This window comes from Trifolium pratense, linkage group LG2, assembly GCF_020283565.1.
Source record: "Trifolium pratense cultivar HEN17-A07 linkage group LG2, ARS_RC_1.1, whole genome shotgun sequence".
Classification (NCBI taxonomy): Eukaryota; Viridiplantae; Streptophyta; class Magnoliopsida; order Fabales; family Fabaceae; genus Trifolium; species Trifolium pratense.
The window spans coordinates 27,143,861-27,166,613 of record NC_060060.1 but is presented as its reverse complement, the minus strand read 5'-3'; the positions used below and the strand labels follow the sequence as shown (position 1 = coordinate 27,166,613).

The 22,753-nt window shown below is 30.8% G+C and overlaps 4 protein-coding genes across 5 annotated transcripts; 3 read left to right on the top strand and 1 right to left on the bottom strand.

The window, feature by feature from the left end:
- Positions 1 to 288: 288 nt before the first annotated feature.
- LOC123909511 (tetraketide alpha-pyrone reductase 2-like) lies at positions 289 to 3,516 on the top strand. The gene is made up of 6 exons (XM_045960354.1): positions 289 to 601; positions 691 to 863; positions 1,253 to 1,438; positions 2,076 to 2,238; positions 2,502 to 2,691; positions 3,186 to 3,516. The coding sequence occupies exons 1-6, from the start codon at positions 496 to 498 to the stop codon at positions 3,325 to 3,327; spliced, it is 960 nt and encodes a 319-aa protein (XP_045816310.1). The 5' UTR covers positions 289 to 495; the 3' UTR covers positions 3,328 to 3,516.
- A 9,028-nt stretch (positions 3,517 to 12,544) lies between these two features.
- Positions 12,545 to 15,008, top strand: LOC123904482 (aldehyde oxidase GLOX1-like). The gene is made up of 3 exons (XM_045954143.1): positions 12,545 to 13,087; positions 13,174 to 13,340; positions 13,841 to 15,008. The coding sequence occupies exons 1-3, from the start codon at positions 12,545 to 12,547 to the stop codon at positions 15,006 to 15,008; spliced, it is 1,878 nt and encodes a 625-aa protein (XP_045810099.1).
- Positions 15,009 to 16,492: 1,484 nt separating this feature from the next.
- Positions 16,493 to 18,246, top strand: LOC123911696 (probable xyloglucan endotransglucosylase/hydrolase protein 26). The gene is made up of 4 exons (XM_045963168.1): positions 16,493 to 16,755; positions 17,195 to 17,295; positions 17,376 to 17,569; positions 17,696 to 18,246. Exons 1-4 carry the CDS (start codon positions 16,578 to 16,580, stop codon positions 18,102 to 18,104), a joined length of 882 nt encoding a protein of 293 aa, XP_045819124.1. The 5' UTR covers positions 16,493 to 16,577; the 3' UTR covers positions 18,105 to 18,246.
- Positions 18,247 to 18,548: 302 nt separating this feature from the next.
- LOC123911695 (caffeoylshikimate esterase) lies at positions 18,549 to 22,143 on the bottom strand. Of its 2 annotated transcripts, XM_045963166.1 has the most exons (8): positions 21,584 to 22,143; positions 21,217 to 21,246; positions 20,939 to 21,068; positions 20,668 to 20,814; positions 20,295 to 20,425; positions 19,474 to 19,611; positions 19,154 to 19,252; positions 18,549 to 19,025 (listed from the first exon to the last, which is right to left on the bottom strand). In XM_045963166.1, the coding sequence occupies exons 1-8, from the start codon at positions 21,878 to 21,880 to the stop codon at positions 18,807 to 18,809; spliced, it is 1,191 nt and encodes a 396-aa protein (XP_045819122.1). In that variant the 5' UTR covers positions 21,881 to 22,143; the 3' UTR covers positions 18,549 to 18,806. The 2 variants fall into 2 exon arrangements, with proteins under 2 accessions (XP_045819122.1, XP_045819123.1); XM_045963167.1 differs by lacking the exon at positions 19,474 to 19,611 and having other exon boundaries at positions 21,584 to 22,080.
- Positions 22,144 to 22,753: the final 610 nt, after the last annotated feature.

Genomic DNA, 22,753 nt, shown 5'->3' with positions numbered 1-22,753 from the left:
GAAACTTGTTTGACAAAAATGTACTATTCATTTACCTTATTTTAATCGTATTTTTTTAATAATATATAAATGTAAATATTAGCATATAAAATTTTGTTCAATTTGTTTTGATGAATATTTTCAAAATATTAAATCTTTATAATTTTTACTAATAGATAATTAAAGATATTAGTGATTAAAATTGTGTATTGACGTACATGCAGTGATTAAACAGATTCTTATAATTAGAGACTAAATTACCATTAAAATATGATGTGTTAACCAAGTTACATCAAGGCAATTAAACTCATACATTCATATGATTCGAATGAATCATCTGTATCCCACCCACTAAAATATAATTTTGGTTAATTTACTACTCAACAAAATAAATTTATTGGGATACGCATCTCACGTGACTCTCCTACTTACTTATTTATCCCTTTGATTGTAAATAAAACCAACCCACAAAACTGATGAGGAGGAGGAAACTCAGAGAAAGAGAATAAATTAGAGATGCCTGAGTTTTGTGTTACAGGGGGCACTGGATTCATAGCTGCTTACCTAGTGAAAGCCTTATTAGAAAAGGGTCATACAGTAAGGACTACAGTAAGAAACCCAGGTATTAATTAACATTATTATGTCATTAATTATTATGTGTTTTTGATGATAATTGATTATTTATTTTTAATCCAAACAATTAATTTGCAGATGATTTGGAGAAGGTTGGTTATCTTACTGAACTAAGTGGAAACAAAGAGCGATTGAAGCTTTTAAAAGCAGATCTGTTAGTGGATGGAAGTTTTGATGAGGCAGTGAGTGGTGTTGATGGTGTGTTTCATACAGCTTCCCCTGTTCTTGTTCCATATGATAACAACATTCAGGTACCAAAAATACTTAGACCTGAATGTTATAGTTATAGCTAATTGGTTGTATGCTAAGATATTGCATACCAATTAAATCAAAGATATTGTGGGAACTAATTTAGTTATATAGACAAAATTGTTGTTGTAAGATTTAACTCAACTTGTGATGCCAATGTTATTAGACATTTAGACTAGACCCCGTAACTCGAGTTTGAACCTGGAACCTCCAAGTTGTATGAGTTATGAGTTTGAACCTGGAACCTCTGTCCCTACAAGTAGCTTAATGTCTCAACCAATTAAACTATGCTAACACGGATATATTTTCATCCTTTTAATAGCATCACATAACATCATTATTGTGTGTACACATGGTAATTAATTTTTTTGGTATTTGAAATATGTTGTAGGCTACTTTGATTGATCCATGTATAAAAGGAACACAGAATGTGCTCAACTCATGCATCAAAGCAAAGGTGAAACGTGTGGTGCTAACATCTTCATGCTCTTCCATAAGATACCGTGACGATGTGCAACAAGTTTCTCCTCTTAATGAATCTCATTGGAGTGATTCTGAATACTGCAAACGTTATAACGTAACAACACTTCCTTCTCAATTATTATACACCATCAAGTAATCTCACATTCTTGTTTTGATCACCACCTTGTGCTATATTTTACACACTAGAGAAAAAATATATAGAACTAACTAATAGGACTAATACGGTATCAGAGTCGTTAAGGGTTTATAAATAAGAGACAATCACCACCTTCACTTGTAAGGTGAGGATTGTCCCTTACTTATAAACCTTTGTCCAGGGCAACTCACATATGATGTGAGATTTCTTAACAAGAACTATAGCAACTAATAAAATGAGAGATGGAAAAAAAATTAAATCTCTTTTAAATTCTTTCGTGACGGAAATAATAACAAATTTTATTTTATTTTTTCTCAATATTTAAGAATAATTTTGAAATTGTCCACAAATCCTAGTTCAACTGGCAGAAATGCCGAAATTGTTAGGTCAAACGTCATGACTAGGGTTCGAACTTTGATTCCTCCATTTTGTTTATGTGAGTTTTCAATAACTTGTCATTTCGTCTATCTAAAAAAACTCATTTTGAAATTAACAAAATTTCAAAAATTTCAAGATAATTCTTCAATAAAGATGATCAAACTCATGAATTGGTGTAGTTGACATTGTATATGAAACTGATAAATTAATTATGCAGCTGTGGTATGCTTATGCAAAGACTTTAGGAGAAAAAGAGGCTTGGAGGATTGCAAAGGAAGGTGGGATTGATCTAGTGGTAGTTAATCCCTCTTTCGTTGTTGGTCCACTTCTTGCACCACAGCCAGCCAGCACACTGCTCATGATACTAGGCATCATCAAAGGTTAGATCAGTTCATTTTTTCACTTTAATTATCAAAGCCACGCGGTCGGATAGTTCAATCAGTTTCAGCTAAGAGTTAAAAGATCAAAGTTCAAGTCCTGATACTGAAGGAAAAAACTAATATTAACAACTGATTATTGAATTTCACCGTTTAAAAAATGTAATCAAAGCTGCACTTTATTTTTACAAGTATTATAGAAAAATTGAGAAGATAAAATAACAACTAAAAACTAATTAAAGGTACATATTTTTTTTATTTAACAGGTTTGATAGGAGAACACCCAAACACAACGGTGGGCTTTGTCCATATAGATGATGTGATTGCAGCCCACATATTGGCTATGGAAGAGCCCAAAGCATCTGGCAGGCTTATTTGTTCAAGCACTGTTGCTCACTGGTCTCAAATCATCCAAATGCTTAGGGCTAAATATCCTTCCTATCCATATGAATCCAAGTGAGTTTATAAGTATTAATGTTGTATATCATCTATGAATTTAATGACTGTAAAAAAAATACTTGTTTAATGGATATTTTCTATAAAAAAAGATTTTATTTTGCTACCCTATTCATTTTCTCGCGTGTCCTACAACATTACAAAAATACCCCTGTCCGCTACTTAAGTAGCGGAACACCCTATCATATTTGTTTTTTTATAATGTCTTCTATTTAAATAGCGGACAATATTTTTCAAAAATTTATCAGTCTTATAACGTCCGCTACTTAAGTAGCGGGGCGTGCGAGAAACTGGTAGGGTGGCAGAAACCAAACATTTTTCCATCTCATACATTTTTTTATAAGGATCCATCTTATACATTTGAAGTAGGATACTGTGAAATTATTTAGCAGAATAAACTGTTGCTATTAAATATATTGTAAAATTATTTTCCGCTAGTTTGTATCCTATTTTCCACCAGAGTAAGTTTTTGTGTTTTATTTTCCTCTATACAGGTGTAGTAGCCAGGAAGGAGATAATAATAACCATAGCATGGACACTACCAAAATCACTCAATTAGGATTTCCTCAATTCAAATCCCTTGAACAAATGTTTGATGACTGCATCAAAAGCTTTCAAGACAAAGGATTCCTGTGACTTAATTAGACATAATCTTTGAAATGTGAAGGGAAATATAATTTTTATTCCTTTCTTTCTTTTTCCAAGATTTTTCTCTATTTGTGTCGTTATATTCATGTAAGAAAAGGTTTAATATTGTATTGCTCTAATTTATCTTTTTAAGGTTGTTTACATTTATCAATAGAATTAATAAATTTTAGTCTGTAAGATCTAACTTATCTCACCAATACCGATATTGCTATACGAGTTCACTTTGGTTCAAGCACGAGATCTTGCGGTTGTCTTTGTGAATATTTTTAATGTGATTGTCACTTTATCTAATGATGAAAAAAATTAGTGAATTTTATTAATTTTGATAAAATTATTTATTATTTTCTTATAATATTTTTAATTATTTATTCTACATATTGTTGTCTTTGTGTTAGAATTATTTCTAACACTTTGCAATACGGATCCGGCTCATTTAAAGTGAATGATTTTCTTTAGAGTGTAAAATGAGTAATATCAACATTTAATTCATTAATTAAATGTATATATTATAAATACATGATAATAAATCATGAGATTGTTACAATAAGAACTTTTGATTTTTTCACTTTACACTTTATTCACTTTAGGGGATTCAAATCGTTGAAATAATTAGTCATGAATAATTTTGAAGATAAAGATTCTTACAAAATGACACTTATAAAAGAATGCAAAATTATCTTTTTACATAATTTTAGTTCTTCACCCATACTTGCATGAGAAGTTTCATTTTAGTTCTTCACCTATATATGTTTATAACTTGATTAGAACAATAGTATAGAAAACACTATTCGGATTAACAACGCTTGCCTATCATTCAAACACGCAATCCTTCTCATGCCACAATACAAGATTTAAAATTAATGTTTCTATTAAAAGATGATTTTTTTTTATACTAAATTAATAGATGAAACTTAACAACAATTATTTGGTTACATATCAAACTCAAATCGAAGTTCTAACATAAACTCATATAGTCAAAAAACTGTCAAAATCTGTCCCTGAGGCTGCCACAGGTCGTGTGCTAGGCATTATACGAAGTCTTTTGCCTCAGTTTGGGTTGCCATGCCACGGCTTGCCAGGCTCTCAAGATGATCAAAAGTGTGACTTTTCATGTTTTTAGCTTCTAGTACGGTTTCTTGACCTTATGGCTATGGTTAATAGGCATTGAATTTCTGCCAACTCGTCATTAAGGAATGCCTTCCACTTAACATCAATCAAAATATATGCATCAAATGCACTAAATTCTTCATATTCCAAATTTTTACTCTTAAAAATACAAAATAAGCAAAAACAAGTATTAGACATATTTTAGTGATATCATAGATCAAACTATTAACTGGGGCATAGGGTGCTTATGAGACTCTCTCATAAAATGCACTGCTATTTTGAGTTGGATTTATTCATAAGCTTAAATTCTAACAATTGGAGTTTTTATTGAGAGTTTGGTAACAAAAAGGGCTATCTATAAGGGCCCGTTTGGTGCGCATGATAGGATAGTGACAGGATAGGATATACAACAGGATAGTGATAGGATAGGATATCAGCAGGATAACAGTTATCCTCAGTTATCCTATCCTGTGTTTGGTGCACACAGGATAACAAACATGATAACTATTATATCATATTTTTAATACATATTTGTTCATACCAATATGATAAGATACATAACATATTTAAATGACAAAATTACCCTCGTAAAACAATTGTTATTTGTTAAAAATTATATTGTAATACTTTGAATTTTATAAATAAAAATATAAATAAGTAATTGTACAAAAAGAAAAAGTAATCAAATAACTTTAAATTTTAAATACAAATCATGAGAAAATAAACAAATTAAGTTTTTTATATGAATCATGATCAAATAAATAACTCAATTATACATGTTAGATAAGCTAATAAATATATGATATATGTAAATAATAAAACTACCATTGCAAAAGAATTATATTTAAGTTGTTATTAAATTTAAATTAATATTCTTATTTTGCAATTTTTTAATAATTATTTTAATTTAAAATATTGTAATTTTAGGAGAATTTTGATTTTTTAGATTATATAAATTACAAAATTACCCTTGTGAGAAAATCACATATATATTTAAAAATTAATTATTTTATTATTAATTTACTATCAAATTATTTTATTAATTTTCAATTTTTTATTTTAAAATATATTTTATAGAATAAATCAACGATTTTTTTTTTTCTTATCCTATCCTGCTGGTAACCCAGCTCAAATTCAGGATAAGGATTTTAACTAGAGAAACAGGATAGGATAAGCTTCAGGATTAACTTATCATATCCTGTTGTGTCACCAAACACTGGATTAAGACAGGATATGATATAGTTATCCTATCATGTCTCTTATCCTGTGCACCAAACGGGCCCTAAGTTGAATTAAAATAATCTACAAAATACCATTATCAATAATACTTTTTAACAGATCTATCTCAATATAACTTTCAAGAGTTTATAGACTAATGGATAACAAGTGTCTTTTAGTTTCAACAAATATACACGCCTTTACCAATATAGTGTGGCATATGTGGTAGATATTTGAGTCTCTTAACTATTTGATCCTAGGTTTGATCTCTGACCAGTGCATATGGAGAAGCATTTGTTGGGAGAGGTCAATCCCTTAAATGGATCTCAGTTGCCTCGAGGGGATTACTCTCTGCAGTTGCGCGCGGAGAATACCAATTTGGTTTACAAAAAAAAAAAATGCACGTCTTTTAGTTTAGACAATTTTTTTAAAGACCACTTATTCCTTTGAAATTCTCCCGTTATTGATTTACGGGTGAATTTCTATCCACTGAAATTTGACAAAAAAAAATTCCCATCCATTATTTAATCAATCATATTGTTATGAACTATTTCTAAAGAATAACAAGAATATAGAAGGAGAAGAGAAAGAGAGAAGAGAAAGGAATAGACCATTGTTATTATTCTATTCACAAGTGTGCTTTACATTGTAACAAAGAGGTCTTATTTATAGGACACAATTAGGGGACAAGAAAACCTACACAATAATGGACATTCATTACATATTATTCATAACACTCCCCCTTGAATGTCCATGAAGGATATTCTTTCTCTAAAAAAAAAAAACTAGTGAAGGAAAAAGAGTACATCATCATTTGTGTGTGAACTGCCTCATTAAAAACCTTACCAGGAAAACCCAGTGGGATAAAACCATGGTGAAGGGAAAAAGAGTGCAGTGCATATTTGTGTCTCCCCCTCATAAAGACAATTATATAGAGATGAAAAACCAAATAATCTTCAGTACTAGTTGATCAAAAGTTTTACTTGAAGTTGATTTGTAGAAAGATCTGTCATATCTTCTTTATTATGTTCTTCTCCAAATTAGCAGTGTGTCCGATATTATCTTCATATTGAATTGTTGCATGAACCACCCTTTTGTAATAAAAACAACAAGTTTCTTGTATGTGTTGAATTACAGACCTCGACAAAAATGTCTTCTCAACTTGCTTGATGTAGTACTGAAAACTTCACATGATTGAATGATATTGGTGTTTCTTTAAGGTATAAATATTATGCTTGACTTTGTTCCAATAGTTGTGTTAGTTGAATAAAATACCACGACATGTATAACTATATATAGTAAAATATATCAGTGTCCTTAATTGAATTAAGATATGATACTTCAGGACCAATTCAAATTGTTCATCATTTTTCTTAATGCATTACACTATCTTTGCTCAGATCAAATGACATCGCAACCATTTTAGTACACAACAGATTTGTCCATGTCAAACTGTTTTAATACTTTTGCTGTATAATTTTATTATAAATTTGCGATTCCAAATAAACTTTGTGCATCAAACATATTTCTTTAATCTACAAATTTCAGAAGCTCTTCAGGAGTTCTGATAATATTTATAGCAAATGATATTTCTCAACAAATATATTAACATTTGATATATGGTACTTCAGGACCAATTAGTAGTTCACTATTGATGAACTTTCAACAATTTCATATAGAATCATGTTTTATATAAGGTTCATGATTCACGAAGCATTCTTCAATTACTTATTTTGTAAGAATAATAACAATATCTCATAAGCTCTTCAGGAGTCTTAATGATATTTTTATCATCAATATAAGCCTCAGATATAAAAAATTCATTGTCAAATATAACTAAATCCTTCCGGGATCATCATTATCAAGTGAGCCAGTCAAATACGTTAAAACACATATTTCACATGAATTGAGTATTTCATATGCTACTCAACTTAATTAATTTTTGAATTCACTTCAAGTGAATATGCTTCTTGAAAATCAATGATAGACATTTATCAATATACTTGAATAAGAACTCAAACTCTAAATATTTTATTTCCATTATTTTTCTCTTGAAAACTTATTCATATCGAATTATTTTCATCTGCAGATGAAATGGACTACGGGTCCAAAAACATTTCGCTTTGCAAAGCTAGTTTAATTTTGTATCAATTGTGTCTATCTATTTAGTCAATCATTTTATTGTCTATAATCCTTAATAGACTTTGATTTATGATCCTCATTGTCATTTATCACATATATAGCGCTTTATTATGTGCAAAAATATTGTCAACGTTGACTTCATCTCGGTTTCATCGTATTCCATTCATGACATAATTTATTGAGATCTCTTTATTTTCATAAATTTTAGGTACCTAATAAGTTCTTCTGGAACTGAAAAATCAATTATGTCAAATGCTCTTTTGAGATTTTCATATCCTCACTTGGGTCATCTTTCTTTTTTTAGCTCCTTATCTTATTTGAGGAATTTATCCTTGAAACCGATTTGCTTACCATGCTTCAAGCGTGGTTAAGAATCATTTGCAATATTAGATTGTCCGACAGGGACATTCATTTTTATCGGAGCATTAGCAGCTATTGATTGATTTCATAAACTTTGCAAATGAGTTATCTTTTGAACATTTGATTCAAGCTATTTTATATGAGGATCAAGATGAGATAATAATAATAATAATAATTTATTTCAAGTGATTCATTTGAACTTCTGGTTCATATTTTTAGCTGCTTATTCCCTCCCCCTAATATTGGGAAAATTAATTCATCACTTGAAAATTAGCCTTCTGGGCTATAAACAAGTCCCTAATTATTGGCTCAATATAATTTATAAGGGATGAAGAGTTATATCAAATATATTTTCCCAATATTCTTTTACGACCCATTTAAATGCATTATATTGGAGCAATTGAGACGTACCCAACACATCCAAAAATGTTCATATATGGGAAATTAGGTTTATAAACCAAAATTCAAATAAATTAGGGGAGAACTTATGTATATAATAATTTGTTGGCATGATGCTATTCAATATCTCAACATACATGTTTGAGTGTTCCCAACTATAACTTAAAATGGATCTTCAGGTCCATTTTTTTTTTTTTTGTACGAACATATTTCACAAGATGTTCGGTATAAATTTCAATTAACATGTGATATTTATCAAATACTTTCTAGAATAATATATATAAAATGATCTCTTAAAAATAATCTCACAAACTTCTGGTTGTGAGTTTATAACAAACATACATGTGACCATTTGGTTGATGCATCAATTCAAATTTTAGAAATCTAATCGGTCCACATGATCGGTGTATTGATTTACAAATATCACCTTATATATATTCTAAAAAATAAAAGATGCTCATTTACTTAATTTATAAACTTCCTTCGGGAACTAGTAACACATAAAAATTATTAGATTGAAGAAACTTCAGGCCCTTCAATTCATATAAAATTATTTTATATTTCACATCATAATAGATTCGGGATAACCCATCCGATCTTGCCAATTACAAACTTAATATGATTTAAAGTGTAAACTTCTGGTTTACTTAAACATGTGCTTAAGTTGCACTAATATCATAAGTACACCACAAACTAGAGACAAAAGTTGATAATATGTCTCGTAATATAGAGATAAAATATCTCCGTCGTTTCTTGTTTCAATATGATATTCATTTATGTGAATATCCTTTGGTAACAAATTTCTTTAAGACTTAAAATATAAAATACATTAGCAAATTGCAACTTTGTTTCTCGATATAACAATGCATTGACTCTTCTGGAGCCTTCAATAATTTTTGTACTACCAAATATAAAATTTAATTTTTCATGATAGTAGTATTTATGAATATTTTCAAGCTAAACAAATATGTTTCTACAAAAAAAATCTTTTCGGTGGAACACAATAAAAAAATAGTAATAATTTATTTGTATGAGAATTAAAAGAGTAAAAAAATAAAGTATAACAGAATAATGTTTACGTGGATTTCGGTAGAATTAGAAATTAAAATATAGTAACAATTAAAAGATTTTAAAATTAAAATCAATCAATTGATTTAAATATGTAACCGAATAACTAAAATCAGTTTATGTTTGCAAAAAATAATTTGAGTTTAATCATTATTATGAGAGGAAAAAAAACGTATGAACCATGCATTCAATCATGAGTTTAATATATCAATAACATCCATCCAATGTATGTACAATAATGGATATACAAAATATTTTTGAACTTATTTTTTTCAAAGTTGCTACTTCAAGACATAAATAATTCTTCAATTGTAAATAATTCCTTTAATTTTGGTCCATCTTATACGAAGATCAAATATATCATATAGATGGTAATCATGTTGTAAAATTTTATAAGTTCTTCAACAAATCTCTTTTTAGAATGGCCGGAGAAATTCACAATTTTTTTTCATTAACAATAGCTAAGAAAATTCATATTCTTTGAGTAATTCATCTAAGATGCGCCAATATTAAAGCTTTAGTTCTTCAAGAACTATATCACAAGTGACCTTCATATAATGATCACAATGATCTTCATAATTTCTTCAAGAAAATTTCATTCTTAAAACAATCATTCAAAGATGCTTCAATATTAAGGTTTTCCCTTTTTCTTCTTTAATTAGTTCTTCGGGAACTAGCTAATATCACATATATTTTCATTAGTTTTGCTAATTTGTCCACTTTTCCTTTTTTTTTTTTCTTTTCTTTCAATTCTAGCGAGAAGCCGAGCTTTTAAAATTAACACGGTCATGACTATTACCTCAACGATGGCCACAATTTTGTCCATGGTAATCGTGTGTTGCTACATTCACTTCCGGGAATGGAGTAACATCAATGGGTTGGACTTCATTCACTTCTGGGAATGATTTTTCATTCATTTATTATTGATATATACTATCATCAAATAATAAAATTAAGCAAATACTTAGATAAGCATAATAAACATAGTCAAATAAAAAAAATTAATTCCAATTATTTTTTATTAATACTAATGTAATGTAACGTACTGAAAAATTATAATGCAAATTAAATAGTAACTTAATAATAATTATAATGTAACCTATGTTATGAATAAGATTAATTAGTAACTTATTGAAAAAATAAAAATAAATTGGCATATAACGTATTGATAACAAAATTGGCATATGATATACATGTTTTATGTTTTGTACAATATAGAAATAAATAAATAAATCCATTGAAAATTGAAAATTGTAAATTGCCAAAATTTTATAAAAATTGGTAAAACTATCCTTTAGGGATGCATATGTATATTGAATTCTTCTGGAATTCTTAAGAAATAATTTGATTTTTCTTTTAAGTTCTTCAGGAACTATATAATATCGTTATAATGTAAGAATAATCCTTTATGCAATCCTCATAAGAATAATCCATATTCTTCGTTATATTATAATATATCTAATTGTACAATCCTTCATAGATGTATCCATAATGAATTCTTCAAGAATTCGTGGAGTATAATTGGTTTTTAAATTGTTCAAGAACTATATAACAGATCAAATCAGTTATTTATCCAATCCTTCAGGGATTGATGTTCATTTTACTTATATCTATGAATCTTCAGGATTCATATTTTAAAAGATATTTTACGGTACTTTTAGAAGCGTATGCTTATGAATCTTCAGGATTCATATTTTAAAATTTCATCATACTATGAATCTTCAGGATTCATATTTCAAAATTTCACCACGATACTTCTGGATCGTAGGTTTGTGAATCAATATAAAAAAAACGAGAAGAACAAAATGATCTGAAAAAATAGGATAAAAAAAATTCATATATAAAATAAAATTGTCACTTCCCATTGTTGTTATACCTTTCTTGAAAGAGGAGAGACTATCGTGCTGATAACGTGTTATGAACTATTTCTAAAGAATAACAAGAATATAGAAGGAGAAGAGAAAGAGAGAAGAGAAAGGAATAGACCATTGTTATTATTCTATTCACAAGTGTGCTTTACATTGTAACAAAGAGGTCTTATTTATAGGACACAATTAGGGGACAAGAAAACCTACACAATAATGGACATTCATTACATATTATTCATAACACATATTATGTTATTATTGTTTTGCTAAATTGTCTTTTGGCTCCCTAACTTCCATAATATCACTTTTGATCTCCTAATTTTAGTTCCTTTTGAAAAAAGATTGCCTCCACGTGACAACTGACTCACATGCCACATAAACATACCTTGCCACATATGTTTATGTCACACGTGAGTCATTATTCACGTGGTAAGACATACTGACATGACATGTGAGTCATTGTCCACATGACAAAACATGTTGATGTTGCATGTGAATAACTTGTCACATGTGTGTTGACTTTGTCAAAATTTGTGGGGCTGGGGCAAACCTTTTGCAGAATAGACTAAAATTAGGAGGCAAAAAATACTATTATAAAAGTTAGAGGGGACAAAATTACATGTTTGTAAAAAAAATAGAGACCAAAAGTACAATTTAGCCGTAACTATAATGGTAACATGATTATAAATATTTTGGCTGGGCCACGGAAATGTTATGGTTAATCATTATACACATAATTATTTTAAGCTGGATTTTTAAGAAAGAATTTCATGCTTAGCTATGTTGTCATCATTCATAAACAAAATAACATATATAGCTCAACTGTTTATGCGCGTATCCTCTAATTATGCATGAAACCAATTGCTATATTGGCCAATGCCTTGATTTCTCTTATGAGTTATGACTATTAAAACCTCTTTTAATGTGCATTATTTTGGCAAACCTTTTTTGAGGAGCCAAACACCTTAAAAAAAAACAAAAAAGAGGCTTGTTTATCAAGCCTCGAAAAATCTTCTTTTGTTTTATGTTTGTCACCATCAACGATGACACATTTACACAAGATTGTTTTCATTCTTGCTATCTTGTTCATTGCCGTTGATGCCAAACATAGACATAAAAAAAACTTAAAATTTCGTCATGAGATTCCCAGGAATCCCTTATTCCCACACTTTCCACCGTTTGATCTACCCGGAGAGAATAATGATCTACCCGGAGATATAGATAATAATTTTAATGATAATGGTAATAATAATGATAATAACAACAACATCGACGATGAGAATCCCATTTTTAAGGTTCCTAAACTCGGGGAAGGGATGGAGAAAAAAGATGATTTTGAAATAGCTTCTATTGGTAGTTGGGAACTGATTTCACAGAATTCTGGAGTTTCAGCAATGCATGTTAATTTGTTGCCTTCAAATAAGATTCTTGTATTTGATGCTAAAATTTATCGTATGTCAAGAATCAACTTACCAGAAGGGGTTCCATGTCTTCCATACAAAGATGCTAACAATGTAGATAGACTTGATTGTTTTGCTCATGCAGTTGAATATGATATTGAAACAAATCAAGTTAGACCTCTCAAGGTTTGTACTATATATTATTATTCTTCTATACATTTTTACCTTTTTCATTTACAATGAATATTTATGAATTTGCTAAATATTATTAGATAAATGGGGGAGATCCTTGGTGTTCATCTGGAGGACTTTCACCAGACGGTACACTCGTGAGTACTGGTGGCTTTGCCGACGGTGCAAGAACCATTAGACACTTTGGTGGCGGTTGTATAGATTGTGAATGGAGGGAATATGATCAGACATTGACTGAAGATAGATGGTACGCAACTCAGCTACAATTTATTTTTTATTTTATTTTTTTTATATATTTCTCTTGACATTGACATGAATTAATTTTACATATGTTTTTTAGGTCTATATATAAATTTGATAATGAGATGCACGTATGTTTGAATTGATGGTGAATTTGACATACCCTGGTAATTTTGTCAACAATGTGATTCAAAGTACTAATGACAAATACATTAAAAAAAAATCTTATTATACACCTAAAAGCGTTTAGATGAGATGGAGCATGTCTCTCTTAGCATAAGGTCTTGGGGTTCAATCCCTAGCTTTGGCATACAACAACTTAAACTCTTAGGGAGAGTTTGTTGTCCATTTGAGTCCCACAAGACTCGAGAAATTAGTCTCTTCAATTGTGCGTAGATGATACCTGATTTACAAATGAAAACAAAACAATATCATATTATGTCATTTGAAGCAAATTATAAGTTTTATTTATGATTGATAAATGATTTGATTATAATGAATGAATAGGTATGCAACTCAACAAATCCTTCCAAACGGAGAATTCATATTGGTGGGAGGAAGAAGATCATTTAGCTATGAATACATCCCACAAGCAGAAGGACAAAGAAGTGAAAAAGCATACCTTTTCCCATTTCTATATGAAACATCTGACATAGATGAAAACAACTTATACCCTTTTGTCCATCTTTCCACAGATGGAAACATCTTCATCTTTTCTAACAATCGTTCCCTTCTTTTGAACCCGACAAACCACAAAATAGTCCGTACCTTCCCCGTTTTACCAGGCGGCTCACGTAACTACCCCGCTTCCGGCCAGTCGGCTCTCCTCCCAATAGACCTAAACGCCGAAACCCCTAAGGCGGAAGTCATTGTCTGTGGTGGAAATGTTCCCGGAGCTTTCCAGTTAGCCGAAACAAAGAAAGCATTCCTTCCAGCTCTTCAAGATTGCAATAGGTTAACAATCACAGAACCTTTTCCTGAATGGGATTCTGAAATGATGCCATCTAGAAGAACAATGGGAGATGCTATAATCCTCCCTAATGGACAAATACTGTTCATCAATGGTGCACAATTAGGTACATCTGCATGGTGGGATGCAGAAGAACCAAACTTCATACCTGCATTGTATAATCCAGAGAAACCTAAAGGTATGAGGTTCAAGGAAATGCAGGCTAGTCAAATTGCTAGAATGTATCATTCAACTTCAGTTTTGCTACCAAGTGGAAAAGTTTGGATTAGTGGAAGTAACACACATGATACTTATAGAGATAAAGATAAATATCCAACTGAGACTAGAGTTGAAGCATTTTCTCCACCTTATTTGGATGCAGCATTTCACAAATACAGGCCACAAATTAATGAAGAAGCATCTGAAAAAGAGTTAACTTACGGATATTTATTCGAAACAGAATTTTCGGTAGAAGATGGTGCTGGTTTAACAGTAAATGACATAAAGGTTACAATGTATGCACCACCTTTTACTACTCATGGTTTCTCCATGGGTCAGAGACTTGTGATTCTCAAGATTGACGAGCTTACTGAACAAATGCAAGGAAATTACAGGGTTAGGATGGCGGCGCCGCCATCCGGGGATATTGCTCCTCCTGGCTACTACTTGCTCTATGTTGTTCACCGTGGCATACCAAGCAATGCAATTTGGGTGTGGATTCATTAGAAGTAGAGCACTATCTATTTCTCATTATTAATTTTTATCTTTTATTTTCTTTATATGTAATAATTCTAGTTTTTCTTCAAAGGAAAGAAATATTAACTTGAAAATCTATTCATTTTCACATACAAGAGACAGATGAAGAACTTAAATTAGGTTCTTGCAAGACTTCAATTCATGTATTATTGACTAACAATAAACAATATACACTGTCATCAGTTATAAAAACAAAAAATATATATATGTATATATATAGTGCTATCATGTTTATAAAAATGTTCTAACAGCAGTATTACTCATTAGGATATCTTTTGGCACCCGCCCCTACCTTTCTCGTTTGTTTTCAATTTTACTCATCCGCTAGTTAAGTAGTGGACTTTATAAAAATAAAATTTTTTAGAAACTTTCATCCGCTACTTAACTAGCGGACTGGTCGGTAGTCAACGTCTGTGGCCACAGTCAAAGGCCTACCAAGTGGCCAATTTGTGCGGCCATGACAGGATATTGATCAAATTTTCTTGTTACTTTGGTTGTGTTAGAGATTTCGTGTAAAATGGTGAGTTTCGGAAGAGTTTGGAGTGGCGGGAAAAAAGATGGTGGAAGAGGATATTGTTTATGTCTGAAAGTCATCATTGCCTATATATAGATATAGATATAGATATAGATATTATTCGCTAAAGTAGCGAATTGGCCCAATGATATATCTCTAGTTCGTTTATGTCAAAAAAAAAAATATATATCTCTAGTTCGTTACTTAACTACCGGTTGGAAAAAACAAATAGTAAGTGAGATTTCATATCCTTAGCTTACTGTCAAAAAAAAAATTCATTAGAGCTACCCCCTTCCCTCTCGTGAAAGAATTTATGTTCCCTACGCGCACAATCAAAATACCACATGTGTTTCAAATTACTAGTATTTTGATCCTAATGACATAAACAAACATTTTAATTCACAAGCATTTAAAATCAGAGTAGCCACAGAAAAAGAAAAATAAAAATTAGAGACATGCTTGAGGTACTCCTTGCGAATTTAATTATAAACAAAATTTTAAAATTTTTTTTATTGAATAAACGATATATTTTTTTTATTTTTTCAATTCTCTGGTTCCTAGGAAATGAGTTTGATAATCCAAAGTTCGACCTAAGTAAATTCTGACCCAATAATTGTTCCCACCACGAATTGAATTCGGGTTCTCCTGAATAATTCGTCCTAAATGAAGTTCATTAACCACTTGAACTCAATGTCTTAATTTGATATATCTAATTTTTAAAAACAAAACAACAAAATGGAATCAGATTTGAACACTTATACCGTTATACATACCCAATCAGGAGCCAACTTATTTAAGAATCATGAATTAAATTCTTTAGGCTCTCTATTTTACAAGCAATAATGTCACAACCACAAATCCCATGAACAGGTCAATATACTCTGATCAATTAGATTATCTATAGGATTTCATATTGCTGGTTGGACCTTATATAAAGACAACACCAAGGAAACCAATGATAAATAAATCAACAAAGTTTATAACTTCAAATTTCATAGAACCATAAGCATAAGTGCAAGTTGTTCATGAGAGTAAACATGGCTAAATTTGAAAAATTGTTAGCAGTTATTTTTATCTGTGCATTCATACCCAACATAATCCATGTAAAAGCCAACTTCACGAAAAGTATGTATCTCACCTGGGGTTTTCAACATGCATCAATTATTGGCGAAGATCTTCACCTTGTCTTAGATAAATCCTCAGGTGAAAATATTTATACTTAGCATGCATCAGTTTTGGTTTCAAATACTTCCTCCGACCTTTTATTATAAGAAAAAATTGACTTTTTAGGTTCATAAAATCTATAATATGGATCAGTACCAGATACATCAAACATTCTATGAATCTAAAAATTAAATATTTTCTTGTAATAAGGACCGGGAGTACCAAATAATCAATATTTTGTATGTTCATGTAGCACTTAGATTTGCAATCTGATTAAACATCATGCAAACTACAGTATAGTGAAATGTGAATAATATGTGCAAATGGTGAAATACCAAATAATCATGTTTCTATCCATTTGTGTACTAGCACTTAAAATTTGCAATCTGACTGAACATTATGCAGTGAATAAACTCAGAAATGTATTCATCAGTTATTGGCTAATGTGGAAATATATGTTATTGGCTTTGAATTTCAGGATCAGCTGCTCGGTCGAAGAGATCTTTCTTATTTGGAAGTATTGAAATGTTAATCAAGCTGATACCTGGTAATTCTGCAGGAGTAGTCACCGCCTACTACGTAAGTTCACTGGACCTACAAGAACTAATCTATGATACTTGTGTTACTAATTGAAGTTCTAACGCTTAAAATCCGCACAGTTATCTTCTGAGGGAAGCCAACATGATGAGATCGATTTTGAGTTCTTAGGTAACAGTACAGGACAACCATATACGGTCAATACAAACATATATACACAAGGAAAAGGTAACAAAGAGCAACAATTTCACCTCTGGTTCGATCCAACTGCTGATTTTCACAATTACACGATTCACTGGAATCCCACAGAAATTGTGTAAGTTGTAACAGAACAAAGTTAATTCAGTTTCTAAGTTACATGACAAAGAACAATAATATTAATACCCAAATTCCCATCTAATTGTTTGATCTATGTGATTATGTATCATCGCTATTATCTCAGGTGGTATGTCGATAGCATGCCAATTCGGGTTTTTCGAAACTACGAAAATGAAGGCATTAGCTATCCCAACAAACAAGGAATGAGGGTTTATACAAGCCTATGGAATGCAGATGATTGGGCGACAAGAGGCGGACTTGTGAAAACCGATTGGAGCAATGCACCATTCAAGGTAGATTTTCATCGTTTCAGAGCAAGGGCTTGCAAGTGGAATGGAGCCGCGACCATTAATCAGTGTGCCGCTAATGTCAAAGCAAATTGGTGGACATCTTCCAAATACAAACAACTGAGTTATGGCAACATAAGACAGTTGATTTGGGTTAGGAAGAATTTCATGACCTATGACTATTGCAAAGATTACAAAAGATTCAATGGACACATCCCTCATGAATGCTTCAAAACACAACTCTAATCCTAATTCGAATTCTAATCGTAACATTTGTCGAGAATAACCATTTGTTTGCAATTATTCACCGATCTTGGTGATTTAGTGATTTCATTCTTGTACTGATCAATAAAATTATCATATAAATGAAATAATAACAAATTCCATGAACACAATGCTTGTTTACATTCAAAAATCTTACATTCACCTACATTTAGTGCAAATAGGTTAGGAGGGAGATTGGAGAGCGAATGTAGGCGGTAATGACATAATAGACCTAAAAAATAAACTAAATTTAGGTAAATGTAGGATTTTATCATGAGTTAGGTCTGAAATTCCATTTTCCCCTTCGATGCTGCAGAAGATGCTAACTCGAACCATGGCAAAATCCAACAGTTGATCCAATTTTGTGCATCATGGACAAGTTTAAGACTTGTGCATGTTAAATGTCACCTGCTCTTAAGAGTTAACTTGATAACATGTTTGGTTTGACGGCAACACCATGTATACAAACAGATTGCCGGCATTGTGCAAGCTGACAGAAAGTTCTACATACTAAAATCATATATGATCTTCTAAAAACGGAAAAAATTGTTTAGTTTACATATCACAATAATGTTACGACATAAATTGAATCGCACGAATAATGCACTTATGAGGAATTTAACAATTGAAACATAAGTATTATTTGACTCTAAGATGAAAGAAATATTATTGCATGGAAAAACCTCACTTAATTGAACACCTAGAATCAAGCCATGCGATAATGTCATCATGTATAGCATATATCCTATCATCAGGTTCTCCTTCCAAAATGCAGTGATAACCATTTTCATAAAGCTTTAAAGTCTTATCTTTGCTAGATGCATTTTCATATAGAAATTGACTCACTAATGGATCTGTTACTTTGTCTGCAGCTCCATGAAGAATAAATAATGGTGCTGACACCTGAAATCATCCAATTAACCATTAAAAAAAGTCATTTTTTATCGATATAACAATAATTATATGTTGAAACATAACAAACATCAAAAGAAAGAAAAAAAGGAAAATGAGAAAATGAAAGGAAAAAGAACCTTCTCTACTTTTGACTCAATTTCTTTTGTGATCCGTAAAAGTTCCATACCGGTTCTCAGTCGTGGGTTATCCTCATAACAAATAACATTGTAAACAGCCTATAATAAAGAATAACGCTAAGATTAAAAAAATTGTTTGATTTATTAAATTATTAAATAATAGATTAACCAAGATGATGCAATACAAGGCAATACAATGTTGTTTGAGCAGAGTGCCTAGTAGCAATAAAACTAGTAAATCACAAATCTGTGATTATATTAACCAAGAAAGCATATGAAGAGAAATGGTTTTTTGATTTCATTTAATAAGAGTTACCAACCAATTTTCTTTTGCTCGGTTCTCTGATTGCTAGCTCAGCTAGGTCTTGGTTTGGGAAGAGTTTTGCTTTTGGAATCACTTTTGACAAAAGAGTTAACACCTTCATTACTGCATCAGATGGTAACACATCATCTGCAATCTTACCAGTAACACAAATCAGCACGTCAAGTGGTCATTCTTCGGCTAACTGTTAAACGGATAGATCCTAAATTTAAAAGGACTATAAACAAAATACAAATTTTTAATGAACTTTTGTCAAACAAAAAAAAATTAATTATCGTAATCAGGTCGAAAAAAGTTATAATCTTCATGAAAAATGTTATCATCTCACATGTCGAAACAAAAAAGAAACCAGATCATCACTAAAGCATTCTTTCCATTTCCTCTTCCGAGAAAAACACAAACTTCATGAATAGGGATCATTCAAATATAGTATTTGTTAATCATCTTCATTCATAGGCTAGACGACTAGATCTACGAAGACCTCACATATTACAGGGAACTAAAACGAGACTAACAAACATATTTGAACTTTCGTAGTAGTTTCCTAGGTTACAATGTTCAAGGAATTCCCCATGTATCACATCTCACATGATAGAAGATAATTCAACTTTCCTATAGATTGGTTTGGGTCACTTAGCATGCAAGTTAGGACAAAGTCGTTAAGTAAGGTATAGATAAATAAGTAAGCAGACAGATTATATTAATGTCCAATATAGCAATAACGATATGACTTTTTATAGTTTGTAAGAATTATCTACCAAAATTAAAATAATGAAGTTGTTGAGCATTGGTAACAATATAGAGGAGGAATGAGCTTACTTTACACATTGGTGCTACAAGTACTACTCCATCCCAATTATTTGGCTCCTTCAAATGAACTTTAAGCGAAACCGCCCCGCCCATTGACTGTCCCAACAGAAATCGAGGTAATTCTCTCATATCAGGCCTCGCTGTCAATAGTAAAACAAAAGTATGATCAACAACACCACCATGTGTTTAATTTGACAAACACAACATCAAATATCCTTAAAACACCATGGATACTAGAAATATAAAGGCATGTCGGTTGACCGACACATGTGGTTACATTCAATCTCTTCTATTTTCTCAAATTATTAGTCAGTTAGTTTCATGTCTTGTGTCCGTGTCTCAGTCAATGCTTCAAAGCTAAAAATTGATGAATCAAATATACCTTTTATCTGTGTATAATGCTCTATAACATCGTCGACTAGATCATCAAAATTTGGTATGTAACCATGTAATCCTTCTGATAGTCCGAAGCCTGGATAGTCCATAGCGAAAACAGCATACCCAGATGCAGCAATTCTTCTAGCTACACCTGAATAAAAAGTAAAAAAGCCAAACGCAATTTCCATACAATGAATCAATAGCTTCCGTAGAAATCAAACAAACATCCAAACATCGTTCTCTAAGAAACATTTTCAAAAAACGCAGAAACAAACCTTCAAAGAAGAATGTGCAAGTATCACCATATCCATGACAAAAACAGACAGAGGCCTTAACTGGAATTCCTGGCTCTGGCATCCAGCCTTTGCAGAAAATTTCCAATCCCCTCGAATTCCTTTCATACCACTACTTAACAAATAAAATCAAACACAAAACTAAATAACTTTCTCTATAATGCTAACAATTCATAAAAGTAAAAACAAAAATTAAAACATCAACACAGTTCTAGTTCTAGAAATCTTTGGAAATACAAAGGTAAAGCAGAAAATCTTACTTCTTCTGTTCTAATTCCAGCAGGAGCATCCTAGGAAAAAACAGATCAAAACATTGGTCAGTGTCTGATTCTTCAACAAAGCCAAAGATACACCAAAAAAATAAATACTCCCCCGGCCACTATTATAAGCAAAAATTCACTTTTCAGATTGATTGAATAACTGACCAAAGTTATTCAAAGAATCTGAAAAGTGAATATTAATGAATATTAATGGCCTGAGGGACACCAAAATAATTTTAATCATGAAGTTTAGGAAACTAACATACATAGCTACTAATTTGCTAACATTTTCCTATAAAAAGAAAAACATTCTAAGGATGAGCAATTTGAAGCCTTGCATTGATCATGATCAAAAGTCAAAACAAACCTTAAACAAGCAATGATCAAGCTGTTGGTGAACCTCAATGAAAGCTGAACGAACCCTTCTTCTAGAATATGCAAAATCAAGGTTATAACAAGCTATATTATTCAACTCTTCACTAACCCCTTCAATTGGTGGTTTTCTCTTTGCTGTCACTGTTAATCTGGTTGTCTTTGGTTTATTGTTGATGAGTTTTGTTGTAAAGGGTAGTTGATTCTTCAAAGGGTTGTTGTTTATGGTACAAAAAGGTATGAAGGATGAGAGGTTCTGTGATTGGAATCTGAATGTCTTTGATAGCTCCATGATCAATAAACTAACTTAGTGGGGTGTGTAAGGAATATGTATTCTATATGATTTTTTTTTGGGGTTATTTTAGTTATCTACAAATTTTAATGTGTATGACTATGATAATTCACCTAAAATTAAAATTTTGCATAGATAATATCTGAAAAAGTTGTATCAATTCCCATTTGCAACGAAGTGGAATGATCCAAATACCAATTAGAGGAAAAAAACACCGGACAATGGTAGACCACGGTTGATGTTGCCAACACAATTCCACTTTTAGGCTGAGGCACGTGTCTAACGTGCAAATTCCAACTTTACTTTCTATTTTTAAAATAATAAATAATAATAATTAGTTTAAAGACTCGTGTATTCGCACGAGTTCATTAACTTTAATTCGATATTTAAGTTTATCATTATATTAATGTAGAAAATTTATTTAGAATAAAATATTTTAATTTGTTATAAAATATTGTTAAATATAAGTGAAACTATTGTGCTATTTTTTGTAAAAATCATTTATCTAATGTTTTATGTTTCAGTGACAAATAATGGTCTCGTATGTTTTTTAATCGAAAATTAGAAATTTTATTAGGGATATCTAGGATAATTTAATAAATTTGATGGTAATTAATTTTATTTTATTATTAATAGTAAGTAGTGAGTAATAATACTAATAAAGTTAATTATCAAACTTACTGGAAAAAGAAAACAATAATTCCACTTATATTTAAACAATATTATATAATAATTTTTAAATATTTAATTCTAAATAAATTTTCTACTTTAATATAATGACAAACTTAAATATCAAATAAAAGTCAATGATCCGTGCACGGGTCTTTAAACTAGTTTTTTCTATATTCTTTCCATAATTTATTTTAATTGACT

Excerpts from the sequence above, each read along its gene's own strand:
- LOC123911695 (XM_045963166.1), bottom strand. The coding sequence starts at position 21,880 with ATGGAGCTATCAAAGACATTCAGATTCCAATCACAGAACCTCTCATCC. Across the intron at positions 21,247-21,583 it reads TTGATCATTGCTTGTTTAAG|GATGCTCCTGCTGGAATTAG; the intron begins GTTTGTTTTGAC and ends GTTTTTTCCTAG. Across the intron at positions 19,026-19,153 it reads TTGAGTCAAAAGTAGAGAAG|GTGTCAGCACCATTATTTAT; the intron begins GTTCTTTTTCCT and ends GGATGATTTCAG.
- LOC123911696 (XM_045963168.1), top strand. The coding sequence starts at position 16,578 with ATGAGAGTAAACATGGCTAAATTTGAAAAATTGTTAGCAGTTATTTTT. Across the intron at positions 16,756-17,194 it reads TGTCTTAGATAAATCCTCAG|GATCAGCTGCTCGGTCGAAG; the intron begins GTGAAAATATTT and ends TTTGAATTTCAG. Across the intron at positions 17,296-17,375 it reads GAGTAGTCACCGCCTACTAC|TTATCTTCTGAGGGAAGCCA; the intron begins GTAAGTTCACTG and ends AAATCCGCACAG.
- LOC123904482 (XM_045954143.1), top strand. The coding sequence starts at position 12,545 with ATGACACATTTACACAAGATTGTTTTCATTCTTGCTATCTTGTTCATT. Across the intron at positions 13,088-13,173 it reads ATCAAGTTAGACCTCTCAAG|ATAAATGGGGGAGATCCTTG; the intron begins GTTTGTACTATA and ends AAATATTATTAG. Across the intron at positions 13,341-13,840 it reads ACATTGACTGAAGATAGATG|GTATGCAACTCAACAAATCC; the intron begins GTACGCAACTCA and ends ATGAATGAATAG.
- LOC123909511 (XM_045960354.1), top strand. The coding sequence starts at position 496 with ATGCCTGAGTTTTGTGTTACAGGGGGCACTGGATTCATAGCTGCTTAC. Across the intron at positions 864-1,252 it reads CATATGATAACAACATTCAG|GCTACTTTGATTGATCCATG; the intron begins GTACCAAAAATA and ends AATATGTTGTAG. Across the intron at positions 1,439-2,075 it reads AATACTGCAAACGTTATAAC|CTGTGGTATGCTTATGCAAA; the intron begins GTAACAACACTT and ends TTAATTATGCAG.